General features: G+C 51.2%; 3 protein-coding genes and 1 long non-coding RNA gene across 6 annotated transcripts; 3 read left to right on the plus strand and 1 right to left on the minus strand.

The window, feature by feature from the left end:
• The first annotated feature begins 849 nt into the window (after positions 1 to 849).
• Positions 850 to 9,113, plus strand: TNFSF12 (TNF superfamily member 12). 2 transcript variants are annotated; one of them, XM_066364762.1, is made up of 7 exons: positions 850 to 1,122; positions 1,274 to 1,324; positions 1,867 to 1,942; positions 2,538 to 2,591; positions 2,674 to 2,709; positions 8,029 to 8,153; positions 8,348 to 9,113. In XM_066364762.1, exons 1-7 carry the CDS (start codon positions 925 to 927, stop codon positions 8,597 to 8,599), a joined length of 792 nt encoding a protein of 263 aa, XP_066220859.1. In that variant the 5' UTR covers positions 850 to 924; the 3' UTR covers positions 8,600 to 9,113. The 2 variants fall into 2 exon arrangements, with proteins under 2 accessions (XP_066220859.1, XP_066220860.1); XM_066364763.1 differs by having other exon boundaries at positions 1,277 to 1,324.
• LOC136392542 (uncharacterized) lies at positions 5,427 to 8,016 on the minus strand. The gene is made up of 2 exons (XR_010748952.1): positions 5,767 to 8,016; positions 5,427 to 5,727 (listed from the first exon to the last, which is right to left on the minus strand). It is a non-coding gene; the product is annotated as an uncharacterized lncRNA (long non-coding RNA).
• A 180-nt stretch (positions 9,114 to 9,293) lies between the features above and the next one.
• Positions 9,294 to 12,880, plus strand: TNFSF13 (TNF superfamily member 13). Its single transcript, XM_066364764.1, has 6 exons — positions 9,294 to 10,522; positions 10,864 to 10,942; positions 11,094 to 11,141; positions 11,279 to 11,397; positions 11,587 to 11,725; positions 11,961 to 12,880. The coding sequence occupies exons 1-6, from the start codon at positions 10,265 to 10,267 to the stop codon at positions 12,068 to 12,070; spliced, it is 753 nt and encodes a 250-aa protein (XP_066220861.1). The 5' UTR covers positions 9,294 to 10,264; the 3' UTR covers positions 12,071 to 12,880.
• Positions 12,881 to 13,212: 332 nt separating this feature from the next.
• Positions 13,213 to 24,095, plus strand: SENP3 (SUMO specific peptidase 3). 2 transcript variants are annotated; one of them, XM_066364766.1, is made up of 11 exons: positions 13,213 to 13,494; positions 14,353 to 15,069; positions 16,490 to 16,729; positions 16,824 to 16,935; positions 17,676 to 17,823; positions 17,941 to 17,988; positions 18,695 to 18,772; positions 22,585 to 22,722; positions 22,871 to 22,954; positions 23,068 to 23,118; positions 23,543 to 24,095. In XM_066364766.1, exons 2-11 carry the CDS (start codon positions 14,364 to 14,366, stop codon positions 23,651 to 23,653), a joined length of 1,716 nt encoding a protein of 571 aa, XP_066220863.1. In that variant the 5' UTR covers positions 13,213 to 13,494; positions 14,353 to 14,363; the 3' UTR covers positions 23,654 to 24,095. The 2 variants fall into 2 exon arrangements, with proteins under 2 accessions (XP_066220863.1, XP_066220862.1); XM_066364765.1 differs by having other exon boundaries at positions 17,676 to 17,988.
• The last annotated feature ends 626 nt before the right edge of the window (positions 24,096 to 24,721 follow it).

Below are 24,721 nucleotides of genomic sequence, written 5' to 3' on the forward strand. Positions count from 1 at the left end.
CTTCTGGGATTTGTCAGCAGTTCAGCTCAAATAAACTTATAAAAATTCTTACAAATTTGGACAGTTTTTACATTGACAGACCCTCTTCTGACCTTTCCTCCCAGGCATGTTGCTGGGTGTGCAGGTTAGACCCCTTGGGGGGGGAATGAACAAGGGGCCAGAGGATAGCTCTTAAACTTAAGCTTCCAGGACAATGAGGCCCTGAACAGTGTTTAATGCATCCAGCCCTCAGTTCGGTTATCTTTCAGCTCCAGGTCAGAAAAGCAGCAAAACCAGACTAGCGACCTCAGGACCAGATGCCTAACTACCGACCCCCTGACCTATCAGTGGAGACCATGACCGTGAAAAGGACACACCTGAAGAGCTGATGAATATTCTATTGAGATCCTCCCTTGGGGCCACCCTTAAAAGCCCTTGTGACCAGGACCCAGGGCGATCATGGCCTCCCCTCCCCCTCCTCTTGCCCCGAGCTAGGCCTGGTTTCCTAGCCTGTATTTCTTCTCCTACGCTCCAAAGGCCTTTCTTTAGTTTCTGTAGCCTGCTTCCTAAAGCCCATTTCTTCTTCTGTGACTTCCTAAATAAACTTCTCTTATATTTTGAGTCTTGGCTCTGAATTTTTTCCTGGCCAGAGCTCAAGTACCGAGGTTGCTGAACCAGGGTCCTGTCTGATCCCATTTGTCTGACACCCCGTGCCTGTTCTCACTGCCGCCAACACTGCTTTGCAGGGAATCACTCCGGCTGAAATCCGGGAGGCTCGCACCCCGCCCCCTGCACAGCGCTCAGGCTCGGAGTTTAATCACACAAACAGTGTCCGGCTTCCTGTCCTCACCCCCCCCCCTCCCGCCCCGTTTCCCTTGCCCCTCCCTCTCCCCAGCCCGATCCGCCCGCCGGCTCCCCCTCCCCCCCGAGCCCTCGGGTCCCGGGATGGGGGGGGCGGTGAGGCAGGAACAGCCCCCCGCCCCCATGGCCGCCCGTCGGAGCCAGAGGCGGAGGGGGCGCAGGGGGGAGCCGGGCACCGCCCTGCTGGCCTGGCTCATGCTGGGCCTGGGCCTGGCGCTGGCCTGCCTTGGCCTCCTGCTGGCTGTGGTCAGCCTGGGGAGCCGGGCATCGTCATCTGCCCAGGTGAGGCCCTGCTGCACACCCCTCCCTGGGTAGATTAGGAGCAAAGTCTGCGCAGCAGCTGATGGGGCCCCGTGGGCTGAGGGAGCAGGAAGATGGGCGGAGGGTGAGATGTCAGGTGGAGAAGGACAGGGTGACGCTGCCTCCTTCCCAGCAGGAGCCTTCCCAGGGGGAGCTGGTGGTAGAAGAGGACCAGGACCCTCTGGTGAGTAGGAGTGGGTGCTGATTGCAGGCTGCTGGGCATGGGAAGTGTGTGTGAACTGAGGATGCAGGGAGTGCCCGGCTGCGTCAGCCATGCGTGGGTATATGAGAGAGGGTGACGCCTGTGTGTGAGGGATTTCTGCTCGGTTTGTGCCACTTGAGTACAAAGTGTTATTGGCTGAGGGTGACGTGGGAGTGTGAGAGTTGGTAGCCTGCTGTGGAAGAGGGATGCTGGTTGTATGTGCAGGGCGGGTACCCACGGTACACTCTGACTGGTGTGGGCGTGTGTGCAGTGTGCCAGTGCGTGCAGGGTCTGTGCTGGCTGTGGGGCGGGGAAATCGGGCTGGTCTCTGGAAGGGGTGAGGGCTGAGACCCGGCCCCAGGAACTTGCCTTCCTTTGGTCTCAGCCACACTTGGCTTAGGGCTCCATTCCTTCCGAAGTCTCCTGTACCTTGTCGTGCCTCTCCTATTGGCCCCTGTCAGTCTCAGTTTACGTCTCTGGGAATCCCTGGCAAGACTGATTTAGCCTTGCCCCTATTCCCCTAGGAACTGAGTCCCCAGGCGGAGGAGGGCCAGGGTCCCGTGCCTTTTCTGAAACGACTGGTTCGGCCTCGCAGAAGTGGTGAGCACTACTTTATCCCAGCTTCAGGGACGATCCTAGTGGCTGGTCTGTGGGTTCATTACAGCATCTCTCCCTCATCCAGCCCCACGAAGTAGGCAGAGCAGCTGAGATCTTGCTCCCCAGCATATAATGTCAGTTTGGCTCAAATAAACTCTTATTTTTTTAAAAAAGTTATTCTCACTAATGGATGGAGGAACTGAGACACAGAGAATAAAAGGTGGGGGCTGGTTCAGAGTCATGATGTAGACAAGGTGGCGGGGAGCGATCAGAGACCTGGGCGCTAATAAGCAAAGAGACTTAGGGGATGGGATAACCATGTGACCATATATCCAAGTTGGGGAAGGACTGTCTGGCTTACACCTGTTATCTCAGTGTGATTATCAATAGCACCCCTTTTGCTCTCAGAAGCATCCTAGTATGGATGCTAAATTATATAATCACTCTAGGAAGATAAGGCCTGAGGTTGTGAGGCTGGAAGTTTTGATAAGAATAAAAATGCCAGCACTGTGAGACGGGCCTGGGCTGAGAGAGCAGCCTCTGGCCCCACAGCTGTGTGTGGGGCTGCTTTGCCCATCTGTCTTGTCTTGATTCCCAGCATCCAGAGGCCGGAAAACACGGGCTCGCAGAGCGATTGCAGCCCACTATGAAGGTAGGTGATGGGTGAGCCGTGCCCAGGGAGGAGGCGAGGCAGAGAGCAGGGCGGGTCTCACCACCCCTTTCCTGTCTTATAGTTCACCCACAGCCCGGACAGGACGGAGCACAAGCGGGTGAGACCCCATCCCCACCTCTGAGCTTTTCCCTGACCCCACAGTACTGGCCTCCTGCAAAGGGAGCCCCTCAAAACTTAGACTACCCCATCCCTGCCTTAAGCCTTGGAACCCCAGAAGCCAGTTCAAGAGAGTCCTCATGATTCAGTTCTCTCAGCTTCCAAACTTGGACTTTCTCAGTGACCCAGGCATGGGACCTCAGGAAGACCCTTCCTCTCTCAGACCCCCAGCAGGTGCCCCCACCAAATCACCAGCCCAGCTTCTTCGTCATCCCTCACTCTTCTGCAAGAAGCACCTTTGCTTTTTTTCCCTTCTTTCTTTTCCATAGACTGTGTCTTCATGATCTCATAATTTTTCTCAAAATTCTCTAGTCTCTGTTCTTTTCCATCTCTACCCTACCCCCCTCCTCAGCACTATGACATCAGAACCTCAAACCCAGACCGGAATCCTTTTCCCGTTCCAGACTGTCCCACCAATGTTGCCAAGATAAGTCCCCCAAACCTCATTTTCTTTCTTTTCTTTTTTTTTTTTGTATTTTTCTGAGGTTGGAAATGGGGAGGCAGTCAGACAGACTCCCGCATGCGCCCGACCGGGATCCACCCGGCATGCCCACCAGGGGGCGATGCTCTGCCCATTTGGGGCTTCGCTCTGTCGCAGTCAGAGCCATTCTAGCGCCTGAGGCAGAGGCCACAGAGCCATCCTCAGCGCCCAGGCAAACTTTGCTCCAATGGAGCCTTGGCTGTGGGAGGGGAAGAGAGAGACAGAGAAGAAGGAGAGGGGGAGGGGTGGAGAAGCAGATGGGCGCTTCTCCTGTGTGCCCTGGCCGGGAATCGAACCCGGGACTCCCGCACGCCAGGCCCACGCTCTTCCATTGCTTCTCTGCTTGGCTTCCAGGCTCTCATGGTCTCAACCTCTATTCCGCATAACTTTATGCATTCTCCACATTTGTTGGGCTGACTCGCCTTCCCCACCAGTGAGTGTGCCTCTTCTGGACTTTGCACATACTGTTCCCTGACATGGAATGCCCTTCCATGTGACAGGCTAGGAGACTAGATATGAGGGTGACTTGGCCTTGGAGGTTGTTAACCAAGATGGAGAGAAGTAGGTGGATTCAATATGTGACTTGAAGATAAGGCTTGCTTGTGGGTTGGATGTGTAGAATAAGGGAAAGGGAGGAATCAGAAATGACTTCAGATTTTTAAGTTGGACATCTTTGGGAATAATGGTGCCACTTGCTAAAGAAAGATTAACCAGAGAAAAAAAGGTTGACAGGACCTGATCAGTGGTGGCGCAGTGGTGTGGGTAGAGCATCAACCTGGGATAATGAGGTCCCAGGTTCGAAACCCCAAGGTCTCTGGCTTGAGCACAGGGTTGAGCATGGGTTCACTGAAAGGATCCCATAGTTGCCAGCTTGAGCCCAAGGGTCACTGGCTTCTAGTCCAATCAATTGCTTATTGATTGCTGTCTTGAGCAAGGGGTCACTGGCTCACCTTGACCGCCCCCACCTTGCTAAGGCACATATGAGAAGCAATCAATGAGCAATTAAAAGTGACACAACTATAAGCTGATGCTTCTCATCTCTTTCCCTTCCTGTCTCTCTCTTTCTCTCACTAAAAAAATAAAAGTAAGCCTGACCAGGCGGTGGCGCAGTGGATAGAGCATCGGACTGGGATGTGGAGGACCCAGGTTCAAGACCCCGAGGTCGCCAGCTTGAGTGTGGGCTCATCTGGTTTGAGCAAAAGCCCACCAGCTTGAACCCAAGGTCGCTGGCTCCAGCAAGGGGTTACTCAGTCTGCTGAGGGCCCGCAGTCAAGGCACATATGAGAAATCGATCAATGAACAACTAAGGTGTTGCAACACACAATGAAAAACTGATGATTGATGCTTCTCGTCTCTCTCTCTGTTCCTGTCTGTCTGTCCCTGTCTATCCCTCTCTCTGACTCACTCTCTGTCTCTGTAAAAAATAAATAAATAAAAAAAAATAAAAAAATTAACTCCTTTAAAAAAACAAAACAAACAAAAAAAACACCTATAGAACTGGATGAGATATCAGTGGGAAGAAGGTGCCCCAGAAGTGAAGACTTGAGGCTTTTGGACATCTAGAAATAAAACAGAGAGGGAGAGCCCAGCAGAGACTGATAGGTGGCCAGAGAGAGGGAAAAAACCCAGGGAGGGTAGTGTCATGGAACCTAGGATAAGACAGTTTCAAGAAGGATGTGGCTGTCTGTGTTGAAGGCAGCTGAGAGGTCACATGAGATGAAAACTGAGAAATGACTGCTGGGTTAGTTAATATTAAAAGTCAGCTGGTGACCTTGACAAGGGCAGTTTCTGTGGCATAGTTAGGTTGGAAGCCAGCATGGATTGGGTTAAGAGAAAATCTGAAACAGGAATTGGAGACAGTGACAACACTTTTCAGAAGTTTCTGTGTAACAGGAGCAGAGAAATGGGCTAGCAGGTGGAGAGAGATATGAAGGAGGAGTTCACTCCTCTTAATAATAAATAATAAATACTAGATGAATTTTAGTTAAAATTTATTCAGTGTTCAACCTCATCTAATCCTTACAGCAGTCCTAAAAGGGAAATATTCTCATTTTCTAGATGGAGGTTACTTGTCTGAGGTCATGATACTAAGTGGTGGAGCTGGGATTTGGACCCAGTGAGACTGTGCTTGTGTACTGGACACGGTCCGTGAGAGCAGGCGAGGTTGGAAGTAGGGAGCTGGAGAGAAGAGACTGAGAAGACTCGGTGAGACGTGGGCCAGACTGGAAGGGAGATTGGAGAGAGCTATTTAGGCGGCGGAGTTGCTAGGAACAGGTGACGATGGGTGAATCAGGTTGGTGAAGGAGAGGGACGCATGGTACCTGGTGGAGCCAAATGTAGAATACAAACAATAAAGCAAGTTTGGGGTGGGGGGCAAGCTCAGCTTTGGTCAAGGTGAGTTTGAGTTGCCCAAAGCGATTCAGGTGGTGCTGGTAGCCGGGTGCGGTGGGGCAGGGCTGGAGCCTGCAGAGTCAAGGCCTCAGGTTGGGGTAGGGCTGGAACCTGCAGAGTCAAGACCTCGGTAACCCATTGGCGAGATTGAAAATGCCCAGAGAGCATCACAGTTTCCCTGAGTAAGAAGGATGGGGCCCTGGGGCTGGCAGAGGATAAGCGGTTGAAGAAGGCAGCTGCTGAGGCTGCGGAGGCCAGCCAGTGAGGGCCCGGAGAGTGGCCTATGGACCCAAACAGAACTGTTGGTTGTGTTCACATCCTTCCCTCTATTTTCCCACCAGTGTTTCCTGGGCGCCCACTCAGAGCAGGGCAAAGTCCAGGTACAGGGATCCAGTGGTGAATAGGCCCATTGTGCCCTTTTAGGGGAGTCAGACCCAAGCTATCGCCTACATAAGTGAGCCAGATGATTTCCCATGTCGGTGACTGCCGTGGAAGAAACGGGGTGACGTGGTGAGATTAACAGGCGGGCCTGGGTCTGGTTGTTTAACCTGGGCGACCTGGGAAGGCCTCTTGGCTGAGCTGAGACTTCACCGAGAGGGCAGAATGTTCTGGGAAGAGGGAAGAACAGTGCACAGCCCTGCAGGGACAAGGAACTTGGTTCTTAACAGGAACAGAAAGAAGGTCAGAGTGGGAGGAGCCTTGTGAATTAGAGGAATGTGTGAGATTAGATTGGAGAGCTGCAGAGAACAGGGAAGCCCCTTGAGGTCCTGTTCTATCATTTTATCATTTCTCTCTCATTTTATTATTTATCTTCTTTGCAACTTCTTATTATCCTAGTTCTAGACTTTTTTTTTTTTGGTAATGGCTTTATTGAGATAAAGCTGTTCTCACACACCATACAATTCACCCATTTAATTGTTTTTTAAATAATGTATTTATTTAGAAATTAAATTAATGGGTGACAGTGGTCTGTAGGAACACATAGGTTTCAAGTAAATATTTCTATAGCATTTGAGCTGTTCATTGTGTTGTGTGCCCATCACACCGTCAAATAATTTCTGTCATCTTATATTTGGCCCTCTTTAAACCCCTCCCCCGAAGCCTTCCCCAATTCACTCATTTAAAGTGGACAATTAAATGAGTTTTAATATATTCACACAGGTGTGCAACCATCACTACAGTAACTAGAACATTTTCATCCCCTCAAAAAGAAACCCTGTACCTTTAGTCATTATCCTGTTTCTCTGATCTTTCCTCTCACCCCAAGCTCTAAGCAAATACAAATCTACTTTCTGTCTCTCTATATTGCATTTCTTTTTAATTTCTTTTTATTATTTATTGATTGATTTTAGAGAGAAAGAGAGAGGAAGGGGGAGGGGAAGAGAGAGAGAGAGAGAAGCATTCATTTGCTGTTCCACTTAGTTACGTACTCATTACTTGCTTCCCATATGTGCTCTGACTAGGGATCAAACCCCCAACCTTGGCATTTTGGGAGGGCACTCCAACCAATTGAGTACATGACCAGGTCCTGTAGCATTTCTGTTGAAGGCTGAATAATATCCCATAGTATAGATATATGACAATTTTTCTTAACCATTTATCAGTTGCTAGACATTTGGGTACCATTGTTTTATTTATTTATTTTTGATTCTTTGTTTAAGGGGGGGAGGGAGAGAGAGAAAGAGAGAAAAACATCAGTTTGTTGTTCCACTTATTTATGCACTCATTGGTTGATTCTTGTATGTGCCTTGATTAGGGATTGAACCCGCAGCCTTGGCATATCAGGATGACATTCTACTCCAGCTAGCTACCTGGGAAGGGCTCATTTTTTATCTTTTTGTTAAATTTTAATAATCTAAGTAATGTGTGATTCAAGTAATGTATGTATACATTTTCAAAATAAAAGAGGCAAATGCTATAGACACAAAATATAAAAGCCCCCATGCTTCTCCTTTAAATGGCTGGTGACAACTTGCTCTGTGTGGTTCTGGTCACGTATGTAGGATTTCTTCACATGCTTCCCATTACACTGAGCTCCGAAGGCCACAGGTCCTCCCTTGTCCTGGGCCGTCTGTGTATCTTCTGGATAAGGTGGGTCCTAAAGGTTTCTCAATGGGTGTCTGAGTAATATGTGACAGTGCTGTGAAGGGACTTTCCTTTACCTTTTTATTTTTAAATTTTAATCTATTCTTGTATTTTAGAGAGAAAGGAAAGGAGAGAGAAAGAGAAACACTGATTTGTTGTTCCACTTATTTATGCATTTGTTGGTTGACTCTTATATGTGCCCTGACTGGGGATTAAACCTGTAACCTTGGCATATCGGGATGACGCTCTAACCAACTGAGCTACCCGGCCAGGGCTCCCCTATCTTTGAACATCCACATTCAGGTGTGGACGGGACGGTGAGTGGCTGGGAGGAGGCCAAAATCAACAGCTCCAACCCTCTGCGCTATGACCGCCAGAGCGGGGGATTTATAGTCACCCGGGCTGGCCTCTACTACCTGTACTGCCAGGTAAGCCCCCTCTGGCTCCGTGGGTCAGACAGGAACTGCAACAGAAGGGTCTGGTTTAGAGGGTGGGCGCAAGCTAAAGGTTGGGAGGGGGAGTCTTGGGGTTTGGGCTGGAGCGGGTATCTGGGTCTCTAAGGAAATGTGATGAGGGCCAGCAGAGGCCTGGACTCCGCCCCCTCTCCCTGCCCACCTCCCAGGTGCACTTTGATGAAGGAAAGGCTGTCTACCTGAAGCTGGACTTGCTCGTGGATGGCACGCTGGCCCTGCGATGTCTGGAAGAGTTCTCTGCCACCGCTGCGAGTTACCTGGGGCCCCAGCTCCGGCTCTGCCAGGTGTCTGGGCTCCTGCCCCTGCGGCTGGGATCCTCCCTGCGGATCCGCACCCTCCCCTGGGCCCATCTCAAGGCTACCCCTTTCCTTACCTACTTTGGACTCTTCCAAGTTCACTGAGGGACCCTGCTCTCACTCACAGTCATTTCCCCAGGCCACTGGCTCCCCCAACAACTCGCTGAGCACCCCAGTGCCCTTCGCCCCACCCGTAGCTGCTGCTCCTCCCCTCAAACCTCTCTCCCCAAGTAGGCTACCAGGGCTTGTTCACGTGTTTCCCATGCCACAGAAATATTCCCATTCATCTCTGACAACCCCTCCCCCACCTCTGGTTCTCCACCTCACCAGCTCCCGGCCCCTGACTTCTGATGCCATCATTTATCTCCTGCCTTCCTTCCCACCCTGGCCAAAGCCCCCTGGGACACTGTGTTTACTATGCTCTGGGTGGGGTTGGGTTCCCGATGCCGCCTCAGGCACTGAGGGGCTGGATACCAGAGAGACGGGGACTAGGCCAGGAGTTCCTGAATGTGAGAGCTAAGTGACCAAGATAATTCCCTGTGGATTTTTTAAAACAGATATTATTTTTATTATTATTGTGAAAAATGTTGATAAGTGGAAATTAAAAGAGAATAAGTCATGGTTGCTTTTTTTATTGGGGTGTAGGGGACCTCCTCTGGGTGGCCAAGAGCCCTGGGGAGGGGTCTGGGCACTGGGGAATGGGGTGCAGCACACCTGCATTTCAGGGTGGCATACAGACTTGGGAGTGGGGAGCCACTTGCCTCCAGCCGCCACGGCGTGAACAGAGTGGAAAGGCAGACTGCCAGGAAAAGTAATCCCCTGCCCACGGGCCAGCAAAAGCGGCCTCGTTTACCTAGGAGGTGGGCTTCCTCATGGGGGAATCCCTGGCCGGGAGGAACACGGCCCTTCCTCTTGGCAGCCACAGGACATTCGGCAGGTGCTGGCACAAAGCCCTGGCTGGGATGTGGGGTGGGAGCATGTCTCAGGGAGGTTTCAGGTCAGTAAGCAGAACACTGAGGCTTAGGAACGGGGATCTTGACCCTAGGGTCCAGGGGAGGGAACCTACAGCATTAGGGTGCTTGAGCTGTCTGTTTTCTTTCTTCTTCCAGAGCCTTATGTAAGAGCTTTTCTCAGGAAACAGGAAGTCCCATTTGCCAAGTTCAGCACAGGGAGTAGTGCAGGCCCAATTCCAACACACCCGGCCTGGCCTTAACCCCAGAACTCAGCCAGTTTCTTCCTTTGGAGACCCTGGTTCTCCCCATTGGGCCTCCCTTCTTCCCTACCTTCCGTCACTCCTGGCAAACTTCCCCAGAGATCTCGCCTGGGCCTGAGCCAGAGGGTCTGCCACACTCATCCCTTGACCCTCAATGCAGCCCAGCCTGTCCCTTCATCCCCGCTCCTGGCACCATGCCCATAGCCAGCCAACCTTCCCTCCCCCACTTCTGGGGCCGCCCTGGGTTCCTGTGCTTTGGCCGCTCCTCCTGGGTGTCACTGGGAGCCCTGTGCTTCCTAGAGAGACTGGCACCAAATTCTCCTGAGGGTGGCGAAAGCTGGTCTGAAGACAACACTGGCCCCACAGCGGAGTGCCCGGAGCACGAACAGTGCCCCTAGCTTGCTTTCCTCCTCCCTCCTTTTTATCTTAAGGTCCTTCTTATTTCTCCCTTGCGTAACGCCCTTTTTCCTTTCTGCATCACTGCCTGTGCCCCCCCGCCCCGCTACCTCCTTGCCACCCACTCCTGAGGCCACAGCTGTTGGCAGGGTCCCCAGCTCATGCCAGCCTCATCTCCTTCCTTTCTAGTCCCTAAAGGGCTCCCGGGAGACATGCGGGACCGGGTCCGAGAGCCGGCACTCTCAGTTGCCCTCTGGTTAAGTTGGGGGGCAGCTCTTGGGGCTATGGTTTGTGCTATGGCTCTGCTGACCCAACAAGCAGAGCTGCAAATCCTGAGGAGAGAGGTGACCTGCCTGCAGAGGACTGCAGGGCTCTCTGAAAAGGGGGAAGGGTGTCCGTGGCTGAACCTCCGGAAACAGGTGAGTGCAGGGACAAGGGTACCTGGGAGAGGAGGGCTGGTGGCAGGGTCGTTTCTGGTGCTCTTGGCTCCAGCCTCCTGGCCTGCAAAGCTTCTAGTGGGTGCAAGAGAGGGTCCCAGGTCTGGAGGTCAAGGAAGCAGCCATTCCAGGAAAGGAAATTGTTAAAGATTAATGCTTCTTGTACCTACCAGATCCTGGAGAACAGCCAGCACCAAGACTCAGGTTGCTGGGGAAAGGTGCAGGAGAGATGGGAGGCATTCCTGGGGCGGGGGAGGACTGGGGGGAGAGGTTGTCTGGGACCTTGCATCTTAGCCTAACCCTGACTCTTTCTCCATGAGCAGAGCCCTGATAGCCTGGAAGCCCTGGAGAAAGGGGAGAGATCCCGGAGAAGGAGAGCAGTGCTCACCCGTAAACAGAAGAGTGAGGCCTTCAGGGTGCATAGGGGTGGGAGGTGAACATGCAGCATGAAGACTTGAAGGTTGTTACCCCAAGTCAGTGTGAGGGTGGAGGGCTGACAACAGGGCAAGCGTGGTAGGTGGGCATTGCTGAGACTTCCTCCTTCTTTCCTCAGAGAAGCACTCAGTTCTGCACCTTGTTCCCATTAATGTTACCTCCAAGGGTGAGCACTATTTTAAATAGCTTTTGGGGAAGGGCAAGGTCTGGGAACTTTGGGGCTGGCATCTGGGCCCAAGAGAATCTTAAAGGTGAAAAGTAAAAATGCACAGAAATCCTGACTGCCACACTCCTCACCTCCAGAGGACTCTGATGTAACAGAGGTGATGTGGCAACCAGCTCTTAAGCGTGGGAGAGGTCTGGAGGCCCAAGGATATGTGGTTCGAGTCTGGGATGCTGGAGTTTATCTGCTGTACAGCCAGGTAACCCCAAACAAATGTTGAGCCTCACATGGGGCCTGGGGACCTGCTTCCAGAGCCTTATGACCCAACCCTCTGTTCATACCAAACTTAGAAGATCTTCATTCCCTGGCTCCCTTGTCAGGGCTCCTGAGGCCTCCCAGAACTGAGCTACACCATCCTGTTTTCTTCAACATCTCCCTTCCCTGCCAGGTCCTGTTTCATGATGTGACTTTCACCATGGGTCAGGTGGTATCTCGAGAGGGCCAGGGAAGGCAGGAGACTCTATTCCGATGTATACGAAGTATGCCCTCCAACCCAGACTGGGCCTACAATAGCTGCTACAGTGCAGGTAACAGCTCTGTGGGCAGCGGGGGGAAAGGATGTGAGAAGAGCAGGGGGTAGTGGTGGGAGAGCTGTGACAGGTTTGGAAGCCTGGATGTAGAGGTGGATCTAAGGAATAAAGGAAAGTAAACGTAGGAATTCCTTACAGGAAACAGGAAAAAGGTTGAACTGGGCGAGGGCAAATCATCAGAGTATCTGCATGGCTATGCTTCACTGAGCATCTATTTCCTCTTGTTTTTCAGGTGTCTTCCATTTACACCAAGGGGATATTTTGAGTGTCATAGTTCCCCGAGCAAGGGCGAAGCTCAGCCTCTCTCCACATGGAACCTTCCTGGGGTTTGTGAAACTGTGACTGTGTTATAAAAGGTTGTTCTGGGTTTGGAAGAGCAGGGTGGGTACATATGGGAGTCAGCCAAAAGCTGACTGGACAAAGGACAGGTAATAGGAAGGAACAGAAGCCTCTTCTGGGTTTAACTGGAACCTTGAGGCTGACAAGACAGTCATGACTCTGTCCCTTTCCCTTTCCACCCCAACTCCTAGACTTCGATTTCATGAATATTAAGGAGGTAGAATATCTTGCTTTTATCTCCCATTTAGTCCCAAATTCTTGGGGCTGTGGAGGGGTAAAGAGAGAGTGCCAGGCATTGTTCTAGACCTGCTTTGGGTCTCACTGGAATGCTTCCAGAACAGCACTACCACCTAGCGGTAATTTGAAAGAACCACTCGGTTTGTTGGCAGAAGTCCACAAAGCCTCCCCACACTCAGGAAAACCCCTGGTTCCCTATGCCACAGCTCCCTCGAGGTACCCTCTGCCACTTCACCCCACAAGAAGCCTCATCCTCACTTCTCCCAATCTATTGCGCCTCAGTTTCCATCACTATCTCCAGAGGTGTATCTATTATGGGGCCGTCTGCAGGTTATACCCCACGACGACGGTCTCCTTGCAGTCACAATTCTCTTCCGGTTAAGTTTGGCCTTTCATGCTCTTCATTCTCCCGGCGTGGCAGGCCACTCCAAGCCCCTCTGGGCTAAGATGGGTCGCCGGGAAGCCTTGGATGAACCGTACGTCCTGATGCTGGTCTTGCCTCACTCCTGAGCTCTTTTTTCGGCTCAAGCCCTGCTTCAAGTTAAATAAAAGAGAATAAATGATACTTTGGATCCATTGCCCCCACTGCCTCGCCTCAACCCTCTACGGGGATCGCCTAACCCCCAGGCACTCTCTTGGGCACCCCACTACATCAAAGGTATCGGGCCAGGTGCCCAGGACAGACAGAAAGACTACACAGCCGGGCATGAAGTAGAATGGGACGCGCAGGCGCAAAGGGGCGAGTGCTAAGATCGCCGCGCGCAGCCCCCATCAGCGGGTACGCGTAGGCGCAGCCCGGCATGGGGCTCGTAGGCGGAGAATCCCGTGGCGTCTACGTTCCTGGGTAGGCGGGACTAGGTGCGTGAGGCCGCGCCGGCGCTGTTCGCCGAGTGTGACGTAGTAATCCTGCGCCGCCATCGCTGGTGGGCCTGGGGCTCGCGGGAGGGGAAACAGGAGGAGGAGGGGGAGGTGGTGGAGGTGGATGCTGAAGCAGAGCAAGAAGGCGGCCGCGGCAGGGCGGCTGAACGGCGCGGCCCCCGGCCCAGAAGCGTTGGAATTCTGAATTGAGACGGCTACTCCTGAAGACAGCAGAGTGGCGGGACCGCCGCCGTCACCGGAGAGATGAGCCGGGAAGCCTGAGGCCGGAGACGCCTGCCCTCGGGCCCGTCCGTCCGGCTTCGCCGCTCCGGGTGAGGACGCCCCCTTCCCCCCCCCCCCAGTCCTACCCCGGCCTCTCCTATTCCTGGACCTTATTCCTACCTAACCGGGTCCGGAAGGCCCTTAAAGGGGCTTCTTAAGGCCCTCGCTATCCGAGCCGTCCGAGCGTGTAGGACTGGACCCCTGCTGGGACGCGTTCTAGTCCCCTGGGACAGAGCAGGAGAGGGGGCTGGGCCAGCCTGGCTCACGTGGCTCGGTTCTTCACCAGCGCCTAGATTCGGCTGCTTAAGCAACGATTCGGTTCTCCTTCAGTTTCCTTAAAAATTCTCCCCTTTTCGTTAGATTCTACGTGAACCTTAGCCCTGGCATCCCCATTCCGTCCGGAGACGGTCTGAGCATGTCCTCTCGCCCCCAGTTCATTCCAGGGTAGTAGAGGACTCTGGTCCCAGTCTAGACCGGGTTTCCCTGTGGAAGTTGTGTTCTTCTCATGTACCCTCTGTACCATGTCAGGACTCCCGTGCGGAGCCATATCCCTTAATAGGTTCTCAATTAGGACACTCCTAATGGTATGAAAGCAGTGAAGTAGTGCCTGAAAGTACTGGATTTGACCAGGGCATCTGAGAAGCAAGAGCCTCAAGGCCTGCTGCTTAGCCATGCTCCCTTGCCTCAGTCTGGGTAGAGGAGAGAGAAGGGCACAGATGCTGAAGGTTCCCTTTTGGACCATGTTAACCTGGAAGATCTGAAGTTAGTTTTGCTTTTTTTCTCTCTTTCCTTTTTGCATCTCTGAGTCCTAGTTTATTTGCATCTGATTCCAGAAGAGGCATGCTGAGGAAGAGAGGCAGAATCTGTACTACACGATGTTTGGCTTGTAACACTCCTTTGTTTTACAGGCTACTGGAAGATGAAAGAGACTCTACAAGGGGCTGGGCCTTGGGGGCCTGAGCCTTCAGGACCTGGCATAGTCCCAGCTTACTCAAGCCCTAGGCGGGAACGTCTTCGTTGGCCCCTACCCCCCAAACCCCGACTCAAATCAGGTGGAGGGTTTGGGCCAGATCCTGGGTCAGGGACCACTGTGCCAGCCAGACGCCTCCCTGTCCCTCGGCCTTCTTTCGATGCTTCAGCTAGTGAAGAGGAGGAAGAAGAGGAGGAGGAGGAAGATGAGGAAGAGGAAGTGGCATCTTGGAGGCTACCCCCCAGATGGGGTCAGCTAACCACCCAGCGGCCTCGCCCTCCCCGCCCTTCTCATCGAAAAACCTGCTCACAGCGCCGCCGCAGAGCTATGAGAGCCTTCCGGATGCTGCTCTATTCAAAAAGCACCTCGTTGACATTCCACTGGAAGCTTTGGGGGCGCCACCGGGGCCGGCGGCGAAGCCTTGCACACCCCAAGAACCATCTTTCACCCCAGGACGGGGGTGCGACACCACAGGTGCCATCCCCCTGCTGTCGTTTTGACTCCCCCCGGGGGCCACCTCCCCCTCGGCTGGGTCTGCTAGGTGCTCTCATGGCTGAGGATGGGGTGAGAGGGTCTCCACCAGTGCCCTCTGGGCCCCCCATGGAGGAAGATGGATTAAGGTGGACTCCAAAGTCTCCTCTGGACCCTGACTTGGGTAAGGTGGGAATAGGGTGGAGCAGGGGGTGGGGAGGGCTAAGATCCTGGAGGGCCAGGAGTTTCTTGCAGTGGTGAGAACTGCCTAAGGCAGTAGGATGGCAGAGTGAGGGAGGGTGTGCTGTGAAATGTCTTGAGCCCCACTTTGAGCAGGAACTAAGGAAAGGCAGTCAAAGCTGGGATACAGAATCCTTGAATAGGTGTTCTCATCTATTCTGTGCATAGATGAGAACGTGAGACATGGTTTATTTTTACTTATTTTTTATTTATTCATTTTAGAGGGCAAGGAGAGAGTAGGGGGGAGGAGCAGGGGAAGAGGAGCAGGAAACATCAACTCCCATATGTACCTTAACCAGGCAAACCCAGGGATTTGAACCGGCGACCTCAGTGTTCCAGGTCAACGCTTTATCCACTGCGCCACCACAGGTCTGGGGAGACGTGCTTTAGAAAAGTCAATCTTGTCCATTTGAAATCCCCCTTCATTCCACCTTTGAGGATAAGGGCCCTTGCGTGTGGATCTCCAGAGGGTGCCATTCTCATAGTGGCGGGATGGGATCTCTGAGTAGTGGACTGTGTACACCACTTGTATGGTTGTGTGTGGTAGTCTCATTCAGAATATCTTTTGGAGAACTACACTAAACAATTTTAGGCTCTCTATTAATTGAGTATTCGTCGAGGCTGCTGTATGCCAGGTACTGTGCTAGGTGCATCTCTCTGACTGCTAGACTTCTCTTGCTTTTCTCCTGTGAGTACAGATGACTCATCACATGGGTTTGAATGGCATGAGTTCACCTATATCTGGAGTTGGCCTTCCATATCTTTGGGCTTTGTGGATTCAACCAATCGTGAATCGAAGACTATTTTTCTTTTTTAATTGATTGATTTCAGAGAGACAGAGAGAGGAAGTAGGAGAGAAAGAGCAAGAGAGAAGCATTCATTTTGTTGTTTCACTTAGTTGTGCATTCACTGGTTGCTTCCTTATGTGTCTTGACTGGGGATCGAACCTGCAACCTTGGTGTTTCACAACGACATTCAGCTAACCAGCTAAGGCCCGAAGACTACTTTCAAACTGCAATTGGGAATCCACAGATATGGAAGCCCAACTGTATGCGTTTTTCTCCACCATTTTATGTCAGGGATTTGAGCATACCTGGATTTTCATATCCACAGGCATCTTGGAACCAATCCCCTATGGATAACTGAGGGACAGCTGAATTTGGGGGGGGCAGTTTAAAGTGTCCCTAACAACCACGTTGTTAGAGGATCGACTGTAGTAACTCTTCCTCTATGCTTTTATAATCTCTTGGACATGCTTATTTCATGCTTTAGAGTTTCCATTCATGAAGAGTTTGTATTGATCTTCCCATTGTCCTTTGATGTGAGCCAATTTTTCACCCCTATCCTATTCCCTTGCCCTACAGGCCTTCTCTCATGTACTCTGCCCAATGGCTTTGGGGGACCACCTGGGCCAGAAGGGGAGCGAAGTTTGGCCCCCCCTGATGCCAGCATCCTCATCAGCAATGTGTGCAGCATCGGGGACCATGTGGCCCAGGAGCTTTTTCAGGGCTCAGATTTGGGCACTGCAGAAGAGGCAGAGCGGCCTGGGGAGAGAACAGGCCAGCATAGCCCCCTGCGGGAGGAGCATGTGACCTGCGTGCAGAGTAAGGAACTCAGAGGACCCGTCTGTTTCCCTCAGCAGACTCCTAGCTCCAGTCTGGAGGTCTTACCCTACTCCTCTTTCCCTGCTCCATTCAGGCATCTTAGATGAATTCCTTCAGACTTACGGCAGCCTTATTCCCCTCAGCACTGATGAGGTAGTAGAGAAATTGGAGGACATTTTCCAGCAGGAGTTTTCTACCCCTTCCAGGTGAGGCATGAAGGAGATGTTCTTTTTTTTTTTTTGTATTTTTCTGAAGCTGGAAACGGGGAGAGACAGTCAGACAGACTCCCGCATGCGCCTGACCGGGATCCACCCGGCACGCCCACCAGGGGCGATGCTCTGCCCCTCCGGGGTCTCGCTCTGCCGCGACCAGAGCCACTCTAGTGCCTGGGGCAGAGGCCAAGGAGCCATCCCCAGCGCCCGGGCCATCTTTGCTCCAATGGAGCCTTGGCTGCGGGAGGGGAAGAGAGAGACAGAGAGGAAGGAGGGGGGGTGGAGAAGCAAATGGGCGCTTCTCCTATGTGCCCTGGCCGGGAATCGAACCCGGGTCCCCCGCACGCCAGGCCGACGCTCTACTGCTGAGCCAACTGGCCAGGGCCGAAGGAGATGTTCTTCAGAGCAGGTCTGTGACTTAGGGGATGGGGAGAGGATACTGCTGCTTTTTCTGCCCTAGGGAAGTATTTGGGGAGCAGGAGGCAGCTAGAACTGAAGGGGGATAAGCTACAGGCAAGGTGTTAAGTCCCTGTAAGCCAGCTGGGAGAGTCTTTATCTGGGATCCTGAGCTACTGGGTATATCTGAGTGTTCATGTGCTTAGGAATAGGCCTTGTGCAGGTCCTCAAAAGTACCCATGGGGGGGAGATTAGACTCTTATCCTAGGCAATAGAAGTTACTTCTGTGCACCCTAGCTCCGTTGTCTTTTGTGTGACTCCGCCCTTGGCCTACTCAGGAAGGGCCTGGTGCTACAGCTGATCCAGTCATATCAGCGGATGCCAGGCAATGCCATGGTGAGGGGCTTTCGAGTGGCTTATAAGCGGCATGTGCTGACCATGGACGACTTGGGGACCTTGTATGGACAGAACTGGCTCAATGATCAGGTGAGGAAGAGAGAAGCAGGCTCAAGAGGGGATTCAGGGAGCAGGGTGTCTGGGACCCTCTTCATGGAGGATCCCTGTACCCCCTCCATGGCAAGTTGCCTCCCATCTTCTCCTCAGGTGATGAACATGTATGGAGACTTGGTCATGGACACAGTCCCTGAAAAGGTAGGTCTAACCAGTAATTCAGTCCCCAGGAGAGTTTCCACAGCTCTAAGCAGCTTTTCGGTCCCTTTTACCTCTCCCATTTCACATAAAGAGAGCTTTGATTTCTGGGGAGAAATGATAGAAGTTATAGTCCGTTAAATTCAAATTTATAATTCCGGTCTTTTTTTTTTTTTAACTAATTTCTTTTATTATTTATTTAAGAGGGTGGGCAAAGGAGAGAGATGAGAAGCATCAACTTATAGTTGTGTCACTTTAGTTGTTCATTGATTGCTTCTCATATGTGCCTTGACTGGGGGGCTCCAGCTGAGCCAGCGACCATAGGATCATGTTGATGATCCCGTGCTCAAGCCGGTGACCCCACACTCAAGCTGGCGACCTTGGGGTTTTGAATCTGGGACATCAGTGTCTCAGGTCGACACTGTATCTACTGTGCCACCACTGGTCAGGCCATAATCTTGGTCTTGAACGTCACAATTCTATTTCTTTATTCCAGTCTTTAGTGTTTTTCCCCCATTGGCTAATCCCACAAATTGGGATTGGAAGCTCTAAGGTTAAAAATAAGTTTTGTTTTTGTTATTTTTTACTCTCAATCAGTTGGAGTGCAGGTTGTTGAAAGCAGTCCTTAGAGACAGAGTGAAATGGAGAGGACACTTGGAGGGCCTGAGGTTTTTTATTGCATCCAGCTCTTTTTTCCTCATTGGCACAGGTGCATTTCTTCAACAGTTTCTTCTATGATAAACTCCGTACCAAGGGTTATGATGGTGTGAAAAGGTGGACCAAAAACGTGAGTTATGAATTCATATCTTCTTGTATGAACACCTTGCCTTGAAATAATGAGTTCTATTCTTATGAACTCTTTCTTCAACCATGTTCATTCAATCTTTCAAATATTTATTATGTATTTTCTGTGTGCTAGGTATTGTTCTAGGCACTAAGGATATATTGCTAAATAAGGAAAACTTACCTTTATAGGTTGAGGATAAATAAGCAAGTGATAAGCACTTCCAGCTACTGTTAAATGCTATGAACAAATTAAACAAAGTAATGTGGTAGTGTGGGAGTTGGGTACTTTAGATTGGGAAGGCCTCTCTTAGCTGAGACTTGAATGATGAGCCAGCTATGTACAGATCTGAGGGGAGTGTTCTAGGCAAAGGGAACAGCAAGTACATGGGACACAAGGTACGGGAGAACATTTGGGGAACAGAGGGCCTGTGTGGGTGTTTTATGTGTTGGAGCAGAGTGAGCAAAGGGAAAAATGATACAAAATTTGGTCAGAGATTATGTAAGGCGTGGAGAGTAGGGTAGAATTTTTATTTTTTTTAAGTGAGAGTAGGGAAGATAGTAAGACAGACTCCGCATGTACCCTGACCAGTATCCACCCAACAACCCATCTGGCGCCGATGCTTGAATCAACTGAGTTATCTGTCTTCAGCACCTGAGGCTGACGCTAGGCCCAACTGAACTATCCTCAGTTGAACTAATCGAGCCACTGGCTATGAGAGGGGAAGAGAGAAGAAAGGGGGAAGGGGAGAGGAAGAAAAGCAGATGGCAGCTTCTCATGTGTGCCCTGACTGCAGATTGAACCAGGATGTCCGCCTTCCAGGTCAATGCTCTATTCGGTTGGCCAGGACCTTTTTAAAGATTTTTTTCCCTCTTTTTTTTTTTTTTTGTATTTTTCAGAAGCTGGAAACGGGGAGAGACAGTCAGACAGACTCCCGCATGCGCCCGACCGGGATCCACCCGGCATGCCCACCAGGGGCAACACTCTGCCCACCAGGGGGCGGTGCTCTGCCCCTCTGGGGCGTCGCTCTGCCGCGACCAGAGCCACTCTAGTGCCTGGGGCAGAGGGCAAGGAGCCATCCCCAGCGCCAGAGCCATCTCCGCTCCAATGGAGCCTTGGCTGCGGGAGGGGAAGAGAGAGACAGAGAGGAAGGAGGGGGTAGGGGTGGAGAAGCAAATGGGCGCTTCTCCTATGTGCCCTGGCCGGGAATCGAACCCGGGTCCCCCGCACACCAGGCCGACGCTCTACCGCTGAGCCAACCGGCCAGGGCCTTTTTCCCTCTTTTTAAGATTTGTATTTTACTTATTGACTTTTGGGGGGAGTGTGAGAAGGTGGGGGAGAAGAGTGGGAAGCTTGTATGTGCTTTGACCAGGCAAGCCTGGGGTTTTGGACTGGTGACCCCAGTGTTCCAGATCCGCACTTGATCCACTGCGCCACCACAGGGCAGGCAGGGTAGAGTAGATTTTTATTCCTGTGTACTGAGAAGCCGTTGAAGAGTTTTAAGCAAGCTGTGAAGTGTTTCATGTTTTGAACTGTGTATTTCAATGGTAAGTTGAAAGTGAGGAAGAGCGGAAGCAGGCAGGTTATCTTAGGAGAGGAGCTCAGAAGTCCACATGGTCAACTCGGACTGGTGTGGTAAAGGCAGAAATAGAAGTAACTATCTAGGATAAGTTTTGCAAGTAGAATCAATAGGACTTTCTGACAGATTGGATGTGGGAAATGAGAATAGATAGAATCAAGGACAATGCCATAGGACTTTGGCCTAAGTTACTAGGGAAAATACTTAGAGGAAGAGAATGTTTGGTGAGGGAAAAAAGTTCTTTTCTCCCTTCCAGTTAGTTTCCCTGCCCTCTAATTCAAAGGCCAGGAAATTTCTCCAGTAATGTAGGACCACTAGCTCCAGGATTTTGTAATTTCTGTCTCCAGGTTCAAGAGTTTACACCCTCAGGGATCTGGCAGGCCTGCTTTTCTCAGTAGAGGCGGAGTGACATACAGTGCAAAGACTTTGGCCTTCTCTATACCTGTATTTGAGTCCCTCCTCTGCCATTTCTTCTGTGACCTTGGGCGAGTTACTTTCCTTTTTCTTTTTACTTATTTTATTATTAATTTTTTCAGTGAGAGTAGGGGGAGATACCGAGATAGACTCCCACATGTGCCCCAACTGGGATCCACCCAGCAACCACTGTCTGGGGCTGATGCTCTGACCATCTGAGGCAATGCTCACAACCAAGCCATTATTTTAGCTCCTGAGGCAAAGGCATCCCTCAGCACTGGGGCCAATGCACTTGAATTAGTCGAGCCATGGCTGCGGGAGGAGAAGAGAAACAGAAAGGCAGGGGGTGGGGATTTGGTGGGGGAAGCAGATGGTTGCCTCTCCTGTGTGTCCTGATCTGGGACTTCCACACACCACGTCGATGCCCTATCACTGAGCCAACCGGCCAGGGCTACTTTTCCTTTTTCAAGCTGCAGTTATCATATTGTTAGGTTGAACATGAGAACATCCTCAAAGGATTATTGTGTGAGTTGACTGATTGAGCATTTACTAGTTGTCATGCATTTTTCTTAGTACTTTATGAATTAACTAATGTAATCTTCATAACAAGTGGGTGAGGTAGGTGCTGTTATTTTCACCTTCTCACAGATAAAGGAACAAAAGTGTAGAGACTTATTAAGTAGCTTATCCATGGTCATAATCTAATAAAGGGAGGAGCTGGATTTGAACCCTAGCAGTCTGGCTCCAGAATCCTGAGCCTGGGTGCTTAGCTACTAAGCACTTGTATCCTTTTTTTTTTGTTTGTTTTTTGACAGAGAGAGGGACAGATAAATAGGAAGTGAGAGATGAGAAGCATCAATTCTTTGATGCAGCACCTTAGTTGTTCATTGATTGCTTTCTTATATGTGCCTTGACTGGGGGGCTACAGCAGAGCAAGTGACCCCTTGCTCAAGGCAGCAATCTTGGGCTTCAAGCCAGCAGCCTTTGGGCTCAAGCCAGTGACCATGGGGTCATGCCTATGGGCCCACGCTCAAGCCAGCGACCCCTCGCTCAGGTTGGTGAGCTGTGCTCAAGCTGGATGAGCCTGCGCTCAAGCTGGTGACCTTGGGGTTTCAAACCTGGGTTCTCCACGTCCCAGTGTGACGCTCTACCCACTGCGCCACCACCTGGTCAGGCACACTCGTATTCTTTTTTTTTTTTTTTTTTTTCTGAAGTTGGAAACGGGGAAGCAGTCCGACAGACTCCCGCATGCTCCCTATCGGGATCCACCCGGCATGCCCACCAGGGGCCGATGCTCTGCCCATCTGGGGCATTGCTCCGTTGCAACCAGGGCCATTCTAGCACCTGAGGCAGAGGCCATAGAGCCATCCTCAGCGCCCGGGCCAACTTTGTTCCAATGGGGCCTTGGCTGTGGGAGGGGAAGAGAGAGACAGAGAGGAAGGAGAGGGAGAGGGGTGGAGAAGCAGATGGGCGCTTCTCCTGTGTGCCCTGGCTGGGACTCGAACCCGGGACTCCTGCACATCAGGCCGATCTCTACCACTGAGCCAACCGGCCAGGGCTAACACTCGTATTCTTAATGTGTGAAAAATATCTGGCCCATTCTGGGCTGTTGAGTGTTTGTTCTGACACCACTTTCTCTGTCTTGCCTTCCTCCCTAACCCCAAGAATGTAGACATCCAGAGGTTGAGCCTTGCCTCGCAATCCAGGGGCTAGATCATGTATTTGCCTACTTGACTCCTTGCCTGCCTTTGAATGCTTTAGAACCCATCGTAGTAGGCAGGACTTGTGCTGTCTTACCTGACTTCTGACATTCCTTCCTTAGGTGGACATCTTCAATAAGGAGCTACTGCTAATTCCCATCCACCTGGAGGTGCACTGGTCCCTCATCTCTGTTGATGTGCGGCGACGCACCATTACCTATTTTGACTCGCAGCGCACCCTAAACCGCCGCTGCCCTAAGGTTTGTGAGGGAATAGAATTCAGGGGGAGGTTGAGTGGTAAGGCATTGTAGGCAGATGGCCTGATTTAGAGTCTGAGAAGCAACCTGGGCTTGGTGCCTGTGCCTGCTACACCGTGAGTTCACTTCCCCTTTTTCTACAACTGAATAGCATATTGCCAAGTATCTACAGGCAGAGGCAGTGAAGAAAGACCGGCTGGATTTCCACCAAGGTTGGAAAGGTTACTTCAAAATGGTAAGTTTCTAGAGGGAGGGGCATGGGATTGGTGGTAGGGATGATGGTAGGGGGCAGAAGTGGAAGCCACATCCCTAGTAGTCTCCAGGTGATACCTTCTTTCTGTTCTCTAGAACGTGGCCAGGCAGAACAATGACAGTGATTGTGGTGCCTTTGTATTGCAGGTAAGCAGATGTCAGTTGGGTTAAAGGGTTGGGAGATGGAAGGGTGTTCCACATCCCTCACTTGGCCCGCAGCCACTTGTGGAGCCATGGGGTAATCTTGCATGTTAGAATGCAGAAATCCCGGTTTCATTTGTCCGCTCCTGGTGTCCCCATCCCACGTTGGTCTGGTCCTTAGTCTCTGGCCTGTCTCCTGACCCCCACAACACTAAGTAATTCATGTACCAAATAAGAACATTGGGTTTAGAGTTAGACTTTTTTTCTAAGTCCGAGGCTATGGAATTTTGGCTCCTTTTTGTGAAAAAGGCATGTTCTTTGAAAGAGTGAATAGGCGTACTGTATATAAAATGTGTAGCATAGGCCCCGATTTGGGGGGGGGGGGTTTGCTCAGCAGGTGGTCCTCACAGCCTGCTTTGTTAACACCTAGTACTGCAAGCACCTGGCCCTGTCTCAGCCATTCAGCTTCACCCAGCAGGACATGCCCAAACTTCGTCGGCAGATCTACAAGGAGCTGTGTCACTGCAAACTCACTGTGTGAGCCTCGGATCCCAGGCCTCAAGCCCATTCATTAATGGGCAGGGGAAACGTGGGATACCCTTCCTTCCCAAGAAACTCCAGTTCCTTTCCTTTTCTGCCTCTCCCCACCCAGTTCCCTTTGGTTTTTCATATTTAAATGTTTTAATTGATTTCTGTATTTTTTTTTTTTGAGAGAATACTTGTTGATTTCTGATGTTCAGGGGTGGCCGTGGAAAAGCCCCCTTTTCCCTCTCTCTGCAGGGGAGTATGGCCTTGTGGCCTGGGTCTGGCAGTGATTTCCCCCTTCCACGTGTATGGGTGGGGGTCAGAAAAGTCTGCTGGGCGTGGTGGGCGGGCAAAGAGATTCCTGCCTGCCAGATCTTCAAACTTTTTATATATACACGTATATATATAAATGCCACGGTCCTGCTCTGGTCAATAAAGGATCCTTTGGAGATACATAATGGTGGTCTTCTTTAAAGGGCCTTCAACTTAAGGGATGGGCTCTTATCTCAGGTTTTCCTTCAGCCAGTGCTGTTAGCTACCATTTTATGGGTCTTGAGATTTAAGGGGCCAGCTTTCCATCCCTGGCTCCGACAGTGCCAGCACCATGTTTTAGTCACCAAAAAGAATCCCTCACACAGGGGAGCAAGAGATGCAAGTAAGGGGAATAGAGTACCGTATTTCCTCATGTGTAAGTTGCACCTTAATTTTGGGGCCCAAAGTTTCAAAAAAGTATTACACAGAGTTATTGAACTCAAGTTTTATTCATCATAAAATTCATACAACTCATCTGCGGGAAATGCAAAAAACTACAACCTTTATAAAACGCACCGTTTTTTAACCCCCCCAATTTTTTTAAAGGGTGCGTCTTATACGTGGGGAAATACGGTAATCCTCAAAAATAAGGGAGTTGGAGAGAAAATCGAGTTGGGGAACAGGACACTTAAGGGAGCCAGCGAGGTTGAGGATTTATGACAGTAAACTCTTGAAACCCATTATTCCATATTCTTTCCTTCCAGCCAGGGGAATCTTCCCAGCCGCTAGGGTAAGGCTCCTGATCCCATAATTCCTAGTATACTTGGAACAC

The sequence above is a fragment of the Saccopteryx leptura genome, chromosome 2, assembly GCF_036850995.1.
Source record: "Saccopteryx leptura isolate mSacLep1 chromosome 2, mSacLep1_pri_phased_curated, whole genome shotgun sequence".
Lineage (NCBI taxonomy): Eukaryota > Metazoa > Chordata > Mammalia > Chiroptera > Emballonuridae > Saccopteryx > Saccopteryx leptura.

Coding starts and splice junctions, on each gene's coding strand:
- TNFSF13 (XM_066364764.1), top strand. CDS start 10,265: ATGCCAGCCTCATCTCCTTCCTTTCTAGTCCCTAAAGGGCTCCCGGGA. Junction 11,398..11,586: donor TTTATCTGCTGTACAGCCAG/GTAACCCCAAAC, acceptor CTTCCCTGCCAG/GTCCTGTTTCATGATGTGAC. Junction 11,726..11,960: donor CAATAGCTGCTACAGTGCAG/GTAACAGCTCTG, acceptor CTTGTTTTTCAG/GTGTCTTCCATTTACACCAA.
- TNFSF12 (XM_066364762.1), top strand. CDS start 925: ATGGGGGGGGCGGTGAGGCAGGAACAGCCCCCCGCCCCCATGGCCGCC. Junction 2,592..2,673: donor GATTGCAGCCCACTATGAAG/GTAGGTGATGGG, acceptor CCTGTCTTATAG/TTCACCCACAGCCCGGACAG. Junction 2,710..8,028: donor ACAGGACGGAGCACAAGCGG/GTGAGACCCCAT, acceptor ATCCACATTCAG/GTGTGGACGGGACGGTGAGT.
- SENP3 (XM_066364765.1), top strand. CDS start 14,364: ATGAAAGAGACTCTACAAGGGGCTGGGCCTTGGGGGCCTGAGCCTTCA. Junction 15,070..16,489: donor TCCTCTGGACCCTGACTTGG/GTAAGGTGGGAA, acceptor CTTGCCCTACAG/GCCTTCTCTCATGTACTCTG. Junction 16,936..17,675: donor GAGTTTTCTACCCCTTCCAG/GTGAGGCATGAA, acceptor TGGCCTACTCAG/GAAGGGCCTGGTGCTACAGC.